The sequence below is a fragment of the Callionymus lyra genome, chromosome 9 (genome assembly GCF_982586985.1).
Source record: "Callionymus lyra chromosome 9, fCalLyr1.hap1.1, whole genome shotgun sequence".
In the NCBI taxonomy this organism is placed as follows: Eukaryota; Metazoa; Chordata; class Actinopteri; order Syngnathiformes; family Callionymidae; genus Callionymus; species Callionymus lyra.
Genome location: NC_141826.1, coordinates 5,576,268 through 5,589,518, shown reverse-complemented (window position 1 = coordinate 5,589,518; position 13,251 = coordinate 5,576,268). Strand labels below are relative to the sequence as shown.

The 13,251-nt window shown below is 38.6% G+C and overlaps 1 protein-coding gene across 1 annotated transcript; it reads left to right on the top strand.

Annotated features, from left to right (window-relative positions):
• The first annotated feature begins 1,359 nt into the window (after positions 1–1,359).
• On the top strand, positions 1,360–13,190 carry znf518b (zinc finger protein 518B). The gene is made up of 2 exons (XM_087799470.1): positions 1,360–1,483; positions 8,624–13,190. The coding sequence occupies exon 2, from the start codon at positions 8,739–8,741 to the stop codon at positions 11,034–11,036; it is 2,298 nt and encodes a 765-aa protein (XP_087655596.1). The 5' UTR covers positions 1,360–1,483; positions 8,624–8,738; the 3' UTR covers positions 11,037–13,190.
• Positions 13,191–13,251: the final 61 nt, after the last annotated feature.

Below are 13,251 nucleotides of genomic sequence, written 5' to 3'. Positions count from 1 at the left end.
TACCTGTGATGTGTGTGACAGCGCTGACGTTTGCCATGTGACCGCTGGAGTAGCCTTCGAAAGGTCCCACTGTGCTCCGCTGTCACTGCCTCCTTGACGTCATCGGCGCTGCACATCGGCCTGTTGAATGCTCGCTTCATTGCAAATAAATACTTTTCTCTGAATGATCTCTTCACAAGAGAAAAGTGAGATTTATTGCGTCTTTCAGAGACATGGCAGAGAGAGGAAGAGTTTACTCATCTAAACAAACTCTGCCCTGCTGGCTACGCAGTTGAAGGTAAACCCCGTCCCTGTCGCTGTGGGGGTGGTTTGGCTGTTTATAGAGATAGTTGTTCATGCAAAGTGATTCAGACACAGGAAGTTCAACGTAAAAGACCCAATTGATACAATCAACCCTGATAGGAACAAACTTTTGCAAAACAATTTCTTACTGCTGGCCCAAATTGAGTGTTCTTGCATCCCTGCTTTGATTGTTGACACGCCAATGATGGAAAGACCATCCCACAGCGTGTTGTTGTATCTTTTAAGTGAATCTTCTTACTGATTGAGGCCATCTTATTTTTTACTAAAGTTCACAACATCCTCCACAAAAAATACATATTATATACATAATTATTCTTTGTTTTTGATGTTTTTATTTTATTCTTGTAATTATTAATATATTCTTGTGCTTTTATGTTGAACATGTTATCTTAATATAATGTGTCTGTATGTTAAATCATTTTTTGTGAACTGATGTAACTACTTCAATCTCCCCAATGCAGGGCAAGAAAACGTGTATCAATCAATAGCATTTATTTCGTTAGAACATCGATTTTAATATGTTTTTCATATGCAAATGATGGAATAACATACGACAATAAATAAAACAAATACATCTAGTGCAATCTGAAGGTAGTACTACAGACAAGCATTTCGTCAGGAATAGTACAATAAAGAAAAACACATGTTTCGGATGTACGTGTATGTCAACATGCCTGTAAGACTTGATTCATGTGTTGAAGTAAATTCACTTTAGGTCTGAAATGACTGGATGCAGCTGGATTCTTCTCGATGTTTAATGCCTGGCATTTATAGAAAACGATGTTAAGTGAGACCACCGGGTCAAGTTTTATTTTATTTTATTTTTTTAATCATTTTATAATTTATAGCGCACAATACATTCGCTTTGAAAATGGAAATAATATATTGGAACATAACTCTTTATAAACCTAAATAATAGGATTTTTTTTTTTGGTTACCATGTATTACTATTTACAAGAATACTATCATCGTATAATCTCTAACGCTTCATTTCCGTCCAACGCATTTACGACTGCTGCTCTTATTCTGAAACGCTCTGGCAGCTTCCGTTAGTCTCGCTCTCTCATGCTAACCGAAAATAGCTAACGTAGAGTGGGATAGTGGAATGCACGGATGCGCGCTATTTTTTGCACCTTAAAGTCAAAATGTAACGGACGCACTGATTCATCAATGTGCACAGGTATGACTATGACTTTGAACCACCTATTTTGTTGAAATGATGACATTCCATTCGTCGTCCTCGGAGCCCCTGCCTCAGGTCGCTAAGGGCCTTTTGTGCGTCTAGTAAACATTACCAGGAGCTAGCAAAATATTTAGCACGGGTGAAATCCCGTTAGTTGTCACGCTGCCTTTGGTTTGTTTACTAAGACTGCCTTTACTAGAACGAGTTATACATGTGGCTGAACGAGGTTTTTTCAAGGGAGGGGTTGTTCAGTGATCTGTTTAAGTGGCTGATGTTTATCTTCACACCAGCTACGTTAATGTAAGGGCATGTTCAAATGTATAGATGGTCAAATACAAGTGATGTGTATTTCTTTCCACGCTATCTGAAAGTTCGTCCTTTTTTTCCTTTTCTTTTTTTTTTTTAAACAATTTTAATGTCTTTTTAGTCAATGTATTCAGAGTTTATTTGTGGTCTACACATGATCTTGTATGTAGCTTGTATTCTATTCTTCTACATCCTGAAATAACTACCTTTGAATATATTCACAATTTATTATATTTACTATAGCATGTCAAATAAAGGTGATATGCAAATAAACCGTATATCTATGATGTATAAGAACAGTCATTATGGTATAGCTAGGCCAGGGGTCGGCAACATTTCCCACTCAAAGAGCCATTTGGCCCCTTTCTTTGTTTGCCTTTTTTTAATGATAGGATCTGTCCTCAGCCATTTGACACAGTTGATCACCAGATCCTGCTGAAAAGACTAAGTGATGAAGTGAACTGTCAGGGTCTGTGTTATCATACCTTTCTGGGCGCAGTTTCAGTGTATCTGTTGTGTGGAGTCCCTCAAGGTTCTGTTCTGGGTCCTTTATTGTTTTTTGCTAGGGCTGAACGATTAATCGCATTTGCGATTTAATTTTGACTTTAAAATGACTTGCGAGCAAGTGGCGAGAGACGCCTTAACCCGTTGATCAGTGACGTCTAGAGAAGCTAAAGAGCAGCAGTAAGAAACAAACTACAGTGTTTTCAACAACTTTACAGCCTAACATCGGTTCGTACATTTGAATCGAGACGTGCGTCTGTCGACATGTCTGTCTGTGTGAATGCAAGCATGTGTTTGCTCACCACTGGCGTGTTTGTGTGTGCTCATCAAAGTTACCTTATCCAATCACACAATTCAAATTGTGTTAATGATAATATATTATTGTGTATAAACAATCAAAAACAATAAACAGTTAAAACTATATCAACAAAAGGCCAGGACACATAAGACAAACACAGGAGTCCCAGAAAATCAGGGAAAAGCCTGCACAAATAAGAATATCTTAAGATGTTTCTTGAAGGAGTCAGTAGATCCATCAAACACAGAGGGAGAGGAAGATTGTTCCAAAGCTTAGGAGCAACAGCCTGGAAGGATTTCTCTCCTCTAGTCCGGTAGTGTGTGCGTGGAACCATTAGTAGATTCTGATCCACAGACCTATAAAACAGTTATCTATTAATCTATCTACATGGCAGGACGGATCTATGCTTTCATGTTGTCGACGCCAAATTCTGACTATACCATTTGTATGTCGCAGCAGAAATTTAGACTCATTAGACCAGGTAATGTTTTTTAAATCTTCTATTCTGTGAGCCTGTGCGAATTGTAGCCCAATTTGCGTTTGATGGAGTCTATTGACTCCTTCAAGAAACATCTTAAGACGTTTTTATTTGTTCAGGCTTTTCCTTGATTTTCTGGAACTCCTGTTGTGTTATTAATTTTTTATCTTGCCCTTTAAAGTATATACTTTATTGAATATTGTTTTGATTGTTTAAGTGCTTTGTGACCCTGGTCTGGAAAAGTGCTATACAAATAAAAATGACTTACTTACTTACAGCAGTGGTACCCGGTGTGGTCTCCTGCTGCTTTAGCCCATCTTCCTAAAGATTTGACGTGTTGTGCGTTCAGAGACGCAATTCTCATACCTTGGTTGTAACAAGTGTTTATTTAAGTTACTTTTGCCTTTCTGTTGTTGTCTTAACAAGAAGGAGAGACCACCTTCGGGGAAAAAGGGTTTCTAGTTCACAGCAGACAATAAAGTTACAGTAAGTTTCATAAGAACAAGAAAAAAGGGCAAACTAAGGAACAAACAAAAGAACAAATTGCAAGGGATGACAAAGTATAATGAACATGGATCAAAATAAAGAACATGGATTAAAAAAAAGTACAGAGGAAAAGGATACAAAGATTAACATAGAATACTAAAACAGCACCAACAACCATGACACGTTTCACTTTGTTAGATTAAAACGTATACGCCATACTTAAATTAATATTAAAAGATAATCAAAATATAAAGGACTTGCTTGATCTAAGAGCGGGAACGTTTGACTACACATTCACAAACAACATCCCACTCAAGGTCAGAGGCAAGCTTGGATCAGAATAAGAGATACGACACCGGTAATTTCAAACATCTGTTTATCTGCAAATCACACCCTAAATTGTAGATCAAAGAACGAAGAAAGACACACCCGGGAAAGGGGGGCTAAAAGACGGAGAGAAGATCACCCCCATGCGAGAACATTTGAATGATTCGATTACAAGAAAACTAATTAGGATGTCTCTCTGTGGGTGATTGTCACACGGGTAACTTGAAATAAATATTTGGCCGGAAAGAGACGACCCCCCCGGACGGGAAATTTGCCTTAAATATAGCAATGTTTTTACAGCTCGGGACCAGTCTGCCCGGGGCTATTGATCTGTGAAGTCGCCGGCAGATCGTGGGTCCGGTCGATAGTAATTGAAAGCTTATATTTTGTTTGACTTGAAGCCACGAATAAACGACCCGTTACACACTCTGGATTGTTCATCTTTCTCCCCTACGCGAAGTGACAGAAGTGACGTCGTGTTGGAGCGATGGAAGTGTCTCCGTGTTTTGATCCGTTTTAACTTAAATCAACTTTTACCCCATTCTGATTCTCTGTTTGAACTGCAGCAGATCTTCTTGACCATGTCTGCATGCCTCAATAAGGTAAGGTAAAACTTTATTACCTTACCTTATTTAGGCATGCAGAAATGGTCAAGAAGATCTGCTGCAGTTCAAACAGAGAATCAGCAAGTTTCTGGCATGTGATTGGCTGATTAGAAATTGTACTCAACCTCATGTCGTCTAAGGGTTGTAATTATTTTTGAGAGTAATCTGTTACTGTTTTATAGTTATAGACAAATGTGTGTTCATTTAAAGTAGTGACTGGAGCTTAGTTGTCCTTATATTTGTGCAAAGGTTTGTTTATTCCAGCAATCAGATTTACAAGGTGAAAATAATGCATGACAACCTGTAGGTCCATAACATGCAACTCAAGATATTTCTTTTGATATATTATGGTCTACAATTTATGAAAACCTCAAATTGAAAATCTAAAAAAAAAACAACACATACAATTAACAGAAACAGGCTTTTAAACCTAGACATTTGGGCCTTTGAAAGGTTTAATCTTGCATATTTATGTAGTACTTGGTTTGGGCACTGCTCTGGTGTTTTGGCGGACCAGGATGCTTGATGACCATGATAGCGGCCTTCAGCTCTGCTGCATATCTCTTATCTTTCTCTTGGCGATGCACCATAAGTTCTCTATGGTAGTGTTCCCCAACCTTTTTTGCTCAGTTTTATGTGAGAAAATATTGCACGAACTGGTCTTTGGTACATTCAGACCAAAGAAGATGGAAAAAAAGTTAAAATGTAAACTTTGTTTCCCTTTAACTTGAAAAATACGTAGACAGTCCGTGAAGTTGAAATACTATGGGTGACGATGTGGAACAAAGTGCAAACAACCCTGCAAGTGTCAAGATTAATAAGTGATCACAAAGTTCCAGAACTAAATAAAAATAACACTTTAGTAATTAAACTTGGATGAAACAAGTCAAATAAAAGTATTCTTAGAGTCTTTCCTGCTTTAAAATTGATAAGGTTTTGAGAGTAAATGTAAATAAAAGAAACACACTCGGTATAATCATATATTAGAACAACAAAAATGATGTAAACAAATCCAATAAACTAGTCTGATCTGACGCACACGGAACTCGGCGCTGTAAGCCTCTATTCTTTGAACAAGAACGTTTGTTATTGTCTCTTCTCTACACAAAGTTAACTGCTTTGTTTTATTACGTCTTTGTGTAAATATCTTTGGTCGTGATGCTTCGCTAGATGCTTAATACTTAATAAGTTAGTGGTGTTAAATCTTGTGAAGCAATTTTTGCTCTCCAAACATCAGCTCACATCTTCTCTGCAGCAGCTCTAATGGTAGCAGAAGCTGCTTGTGTCGTCAGCACAAATATAGTCATTAAACTGCTCAGATCTGATGTGTGGATTGCAGCTCTTTCACCGTACCCGATCCGACTTTTAGATGATTTTTTTCAGTCTGCAAAATGGCAGGTTTGCAAAATTTTTCTTCTGCAATTTTGAAAATCGATTTGCAAATTGCAGACTGTAGACGGGTATTCGAACACTGTTGTAGAATAAAAGCATTTTGTTTACAATTATTGTCATCATGTGATGGTGCATTAATATAATAGTTTTTTCGAGGTGACGGCTCTGATCACATGATCACATAATGTTCATTTGAACCTGCAGCTTCAGTTTGATTTGGTTGAAGGTCGTTTCACAAGAACGTCTACGACTCTTCAAACAAAATTAGTCATGTTTATTTGCTAGTTGTGTTATATAAAAAAAGATCTAATTCCTTATTTACTTGTGTTAAAATGTAATCAATATTGTATCAACCAATCAGCTTTCGATATTGATCACGGATTCATTATGGGGGGTTGCAGTTTTGTGTGCACCATTGATAAGTTAGGTTGGATTATTATTGCCCCCAAGTAAAAGGATCAAACACGACGTCACTTCCGTCCTGGGTCTTGTACTTAATTTTGTGGAGAAAGATGAACAATCCAGAGTACTTACGGGTTGCTTTATTCACCGCTTCAAGTCAAAGAAAATACAAGCTTCTTATAACGATCGACCGGACCCCTTCTTCCATCGACTTCCACAGATTGACAGTCCCGGACAGAATGGTCCCGAACAGTAGGAAACTCGCTATATTTAAGTCAAATTTCCCGCCAAGGATGTCGTCTTTTCCGGCCAAATGGTTCTTTCAAGTTCCCTGTGTCAAGTTCCGTTGTGCGGGGGTCTCTTGTTGTGGGTGTTGTTTTTCCTGTTTTCTGCTCCCCCCCGTGGTGTCGATTGCTTTGTCTTCCGTCTTTCGCGTCCCCCCTCTGGGGTCTCGCCGGCTTCGTTCTTTGATATACAAACAATGTTTGCCGGCCAATCAAGCACTGTTATCTGATGGTCGTTTAAATACAGTAAAAGGTGAACTGAAGTGAGAGAACTGCTTGTTTTTCATGCATTGTTGGAAAAACACTTCGAAACATTTAAATTAAATACCTACATTCATACCACTACTTATTTTAAAAAGAACTCAGTGAGTCACATTGGAGGGATGAAAGGGGCTACATTTTTAGTGTAACCGTTGAGAGGGGCCACCATGCCCGAAGAAAGGAGCAAATGTGATAGAAACAAGTTGATAATTATCTCACAATGAGATAATATCAACACCTGAATATCCTGAATTGTATATGTATTTTAATATACTGTTTCAGAAAAAAAAAACCTTATCTCAATATTTACTAAATTTTCTTTGAAGAAATACTTAAGCAACAACACATTGTTAGCCGTCAGGAGCATTTCTACAAGATCCGACTTACCAGTCCTGCTCTGACCCTAAGTATAAATGTATATGAATACAGTTAAAGAGCCAGAGCCCCTTGGCTGCACTTTGTCTATTGCTGTGTCTCAAATCGCATACTACTCTTAGTATGCTAGAAGTTAGTATGCATCAGTTTAGTGTACGTACTAACTAGTACGCAAATTCTCCACAGATAGTATGTCTCAAATCAAACTCTGCTGCTACACACTACACACACAACCGGAAATCATATGACAGCTTCTTCTTCTTCTTCTATTTAACGATGTTGCAACCAGCTGTTTGAACGCTATCACCGACACCTGGTGGCAGCACGTTTTGCAACTTTGGAAAAAGAAATAAAGAAAAAATATGAGAATCTAAATAATCGCGAGATATTTAAGCTGGTATCGGCACCGAAGACATGTTTATCCTTCTACTGCTGCTGAAAATGCACCTGCAAGTATATGCATTTATATATGACGTAACTTCCGTTTAAAACGTCACTAAGATGGCGGCTGTTTAGTATGGTTAGTGTCCATCGAACCATAATCAGTTTTGTGGGCTTGTTAGTACGCCAATTTAGTGTTCATGGCGCACTAAATTTCGCATACTAAGAATTGAGACGCACTAACGCACTAAAAATACTAACTTTTAGTACGCTAGTATGCGATTTGAGACACAGCATTAGTTTATGCTAGATCAGGGGTGGGCAAACTCGGTCCTCAAGGGCCGCAGGGTGTGCAGGTTTTTGTTCCAACCGATCAAGCATTCACATTTTAACCAATGAGGTTTCAGCTGAAACAAGCAACACCTGACTGTTAATCAACTGATTACACTCCTTAGACACCTGATTGGTCAAAATGTGTCCTCTTGATCGGTTGGAACAAAAACCTGCACACCCTGCGGCCCTTGAGGACCGAGTTTGCCCACCCCTGTGCTAGATCCTTAGCACTTAGTTGACTGCCTTGCCCATGATTATGTAGGGTCTTTGCCTGGCTTCCCCTGTATTCACTCAATGAATATTTGTTTTCCAAAAAATATATAGCTGTCCTTTACCACGATCATTGTTTGCTTGACTGACGCAACGACTGGACAGAGGTGTAGAAGCCAGACTGTGTTTGCCTCAGTCTTTGTCAGTGGCTGTCGAATTCGGAAAACCATCCTTTTGCATACCGCCATTGTTTTTACCCACAGCATTGAATTTGTTTTGAAAATAGTTTTTGCATACTTTAGAAAAATAAAAAGCCTCAGAAGGTATTATTCATTTGATTTAAATATATTCTGATTTGGGTTTAAAATAATCAAATAAAAGGATGAGAAAGTTACCAATTCATGTCACAGAACACATTTTAAATGCTCCATATGTTATTTCATGTTACATCCTGCTACACAAGTCACCATATCTTATATCCCTGTCTGTTCTCAGGTGCCAGTCATCAGGTCGAGCTGCGCAAGCCTTTTTCTTCCAGAGGAGCATGTGGATGGAACCTGACGTAGACGACCCCTAACGCCACGCTTTTGCCCATTGGACCCTGGGCCAGATGACCTGCACGCTCAACATGAAGCCTGCCAGCTATCAAAGCATGCCATCGTCGATGGAAGGCGGACACCAAATGATGGCTTTGAATCGGGGCTTGAAAAATGCTTACATGATGTATTGTGACAAATGTGGATTTTCTACCGCGGACGAAGCTTTGTTCAGACGTCACGTGAATGAACATAATGGGAAGAAGTTTCACTGCCCTTACTGCTCTAAGGTCTTATTTACTGAGTTGGAGCTGAGTTCTCACCTGACGGAACACTCAAAGTATAAATTCAATTGCCCGCACTGTGGCCAGGGCTACATGCGATGGCTGTGTCTTGTGAAACATATTGACCGTTTGCATAGTAAAGACATTGACAAACAAGTACCCTCTGAGAATGGCCGGCCAATACCCTGTCATACTGACGTCTCTGTGGTTTCGACGGCTCCCCAGCCTGCACAAAAGGCGGTAACGCGTGGGCAGAAGAAATCGCCACCAACGACACCTTCGGTATGTGTCAATAGAAGGAAGCAACCTCCTAGAACCCTGGAAATAAATCTCCAAAACACCAAAGGTGCGATACAGGTGTGTGCCAACCCTCAAAATGGAAACACCCACAACAACACGGCGTTAACTGTGTCTTTGCCAGACGAAGTAACAATTCCCGCTGGCTGCAAAGTCGAACTTCTTGAGGTAAAAACTGTGAATGGGACAAAGGAGCTAAAGCTGAGGCTGGTTTCCAGACAAGAAAGTAATTCGGTTGTGCATGATGCAAGAACAAGTGTAGAAAGGATAAATCGCTCAAACCTTAATGAACCAATTGACCTTTGTGCTGTTGAGAAAAGGTTCCAAGCAAAGATGTTGAATGCCAAACATCCTCCTGTGATCAACGTTGACATACCCAACGTAATAACAGACCAAGCTGATGGAGTAAAAGCTACGAAAAAAAGAACGGGGAACGAGTGTACGGCTTACAAGTGGCACCAGTACTCGCCAAAACGTTCTAGATTGACCCTGAACACTGAAAGTGAACACAACGTTACTCAGAAGCAACATTGCGATAACAATACCAAAAACCTTGTCCCCATTTTGCCTGCGCCGACCACTGTTGACAGTTACAGTCAGTTAGTCTACCTTCTCAATTCAGAACCCTGTGCGACATCTCAGAAAACCACATCAAATGGAGTATATATCAATCTAGGTCATTCCAGTACTACTCAACTTGCGACGGAGACTAATGCAAAGAGTTCGGCTGCATTAAAGGTTGAACCTGGACAGGTCTGTCCTAACGGCAGTGCTGCTTCAATAAAGAAGGGCAAGGCGGCGCCAAGTCCAGGTTCAAAGCCATTTTCTCGGAATGCTTCTTCAACCCCCATGAGAGTTCTTGCCATGAAACAGCAGGAAAGCATAGTTTCTCCTTCTCAACCGACGAAGAGGCAAAAAACTCTACCAAATATTTTAAAAAAGCCACAAGATCCCCCTCATGGTCCCAGAGAAGGTTGGTCTCAGGAGCCAGAAGGTTTTCCAGTCATCTCTTCAGTATTTTCCTTGAGTCAACAACCTCAGGAGCATCAAGGCCCCATCCAACCGTTGATGATGGCCCTTCGTGGAATAATTATGGATAAAACCCCGGTCACAAATGGTGACCACAAGGCGGACAATGAAACAAAGTCGCAAGACCGTGCTCTGGACCCGTTAGAACGCAAGCCTGTTATTCCAATTGTAAACCATGGAAATGATTCAGTAAAGGTAGAAACGGATGAAAAGAACATTGAGGTTGTCAATTTAGCCGATCGGACGAGCTTCCAAGTAAAGGAGGAAAAAACAACTTTGTCAACAGCCGAGAAGTCTAGTGGCAATAATGATCTTGGTACCCAAATACATGAAGCACCTCAGTCTAATTGTAGCACAGAAAAAATTGTGGCCAACACTGACACTCCAGACAGCAACCCTTGCCTTCCGAAATATTTGACGGTCTCGCTAACAAGAGTAGATGAAGATGTTCAGGAGGAAACCTTAACGGTACCAAAGCTGATAATATCGAGACACAAGATTCGAGTGCAAGGCCTCAATGACTGCACAGTGTTGTACACGATGCCGCTCAAAGGTGACCAACTGGTGAAGCGACCGGGCCCCAACCAGCCAGTGGTTGTTCTCAATCACCCGAAGCCGCGGGCGCCTGTTCAAGAAAGAACTGCAACTCTGTTGGACCTTGAAGAACCCTTGCCAAGGTGCCAAATATTAAAAATGAAGCTGAGCAAAGTAATCGGACAGAAGTATGAGGTGATGGGGTGCACTGTTCGCGTCTGTCCTTGAATTACAACATCAGAATACGATTTAAAAATGTAAAGATTGCCATCAGACATTGTAAATACTTGTTATGGAAGCAGATTTTATGTCGCATTATTAAACATTAACTACATTCTTTAAAAAAAAATATGGCATTTCAAAAACTGCCCTCTCCAGTCATGTTACAAGAGCAATGCAAACTCTGTCCACTCAAACACGTATATCTCAATGCATGTGGCATATATTTGATGTATATGCTCCAGTTTCTTATTCTGTTAATGCTGTCTTACCTGTTTTACCAGCTGGAGTAAAGAGGCAAAATCTTGGCTTCCTAACAAAACAGTTGGGAAAGGTTCAAGCTTTGCAGTTGAAATCATGCCTGGTTACATGTAGTGGTGGGTTGATGAAGCGTCTGTAGTGTTTGAAAGCTTTTTAAACTAGTTTTTAGATTTTGTAACCATCTACCCTAATCACATTTTATTTATTTTTAAATTATTTTTTTCCAGCTGGCAATAGTGATGTATTTATTCATTGTTTTGCCTTAAAAAATAATTGGTAAATGTGTTCTATTAAATGGAAAGTAGATAAACCTTGGGAATTAAGTTTAGTCCAAATTTGGTTGTCAATCCAATTTTAAAATAATAATAAAGTAAAACCTTTTTTTTATGTTGCCAAGAATTGCATGTTTCTAGTGTATATTTCGACTCCAAGATTTTTAAATCTTTAATGGTTTTTAAACAAATGTGTCAAACCCTGATATGTCTTATAAAAGCTCTTGTTATTGTAACTAAAACTTCAAGATGACATTACTGGGTTACTGGAGATTTAAATAGTGTTTACCGAGGATGTTACAAAATTGCTCTCCTGGTGAGATCACACTCCACTAATGTAAAGTTGTTGTTACTGTTTTCTTTACCAATTCAGTCATTCACAATTTTCTTTTCACAGTTCTCATTGGTGAGGACATTCCAGCATTAATAAACTTGAATGTTCTATGAAGAATTTTTGTCAAGTTTTAATATGACAAATGAATGTATTTTTCGACAAAACATTTTGTAGTGTCAGAAGATTGTTGTTGGGGTTATCTTTAAACACAAACGGTCATTTTAAGTTCAGTCTGTCCCTAAAGAGTTGCAATGTAGCACTTGTGGCATCAGAATCACAACTTTTTTTAATTTGAGGAGTAAAACATCTACATTTTCGGCTGTCTCGGATGTCATTGTCATGTTTAGATAATTATTAAAAATGTATTTTATTAACAGCCAGCAAGTAGTTCCAAAAGATGTACTAGAGTTGTTTTACTGCATTGTTAAACATATATCAAGGGGACTTAAAATATCACATATTTATTTCACAATCTAATTACACATACCTATTTAGATTCTTATCATGAATATTATTTTTACACAGCTGTGTTGTATTGGAAAGTTACTGAAAGTACTGTTGCGGCAGCAAACAATTTTTTTTATGTCAATATAAAATCAAGTTCCGTGTATGATCCTGCAATTATATTGCAACAACACATTTCCCCAACTAAAATAAATACGTTTTAATTGCCAAAACATTTTTGATTCATCTTCCACTAGATTATTAATTGTATAATTTAGTGTGTTTTGGCTCCTCTAAATGTCGGAATGATGTAACTGCAATGTTGTAAATTCTCTTTTTCGGCGTTGCCAAGTGCATGTGTTTGGCTCTTCTCGGGTCAGTTTCTAGTGTCATCTTTCATCACGAAATAATCCTTAAATTATTATTATTTTTAAAGACTTCACTGTGGGATAGTTGCATTATTTTGTGACCCATTCAATTGGCCAATCCATTAAATGGAATTTATAACCTAAGTACTTTTAGTTATTTGTGCGACATCATTTAGTCATTTTGCCAACAAAGTTTGGGGATATTATATACATTTTAGAACCAAACTACTCTTAAATGTATTTTTCTTTTCAATTTCCAATCTTCATTTCAAGAAGATATTTCATGTTACTAACACTATCTCTTAAAACATTTGTAATCGAAATGTCAGTGGTATTCACTCATTATTTTTGTATATACTGTACATACCTGATTTTAAAACATGCTCTCTAATGTAATAGCTGAGACTATCTGTATATTTGAGACAACTGTACTTTCATTGTGTTCGTTGTTCTGGTGTTGTTATCCTTTTATAAAGAAACAATTGTGTCCATTTTTTTAAATAAAAATATTAACATGAACATATTGTGTTTCACTTGAAAATCCA

Excerpts from the sequence above, each read along its gene's own strand:
- znf518b (XM_087799470.1), top strand. The coding sequence starts at position 8,739 with ATGACCTGCACGCTCAACATGAAGCCTGCCAGCTATCAAAGCATGCCA.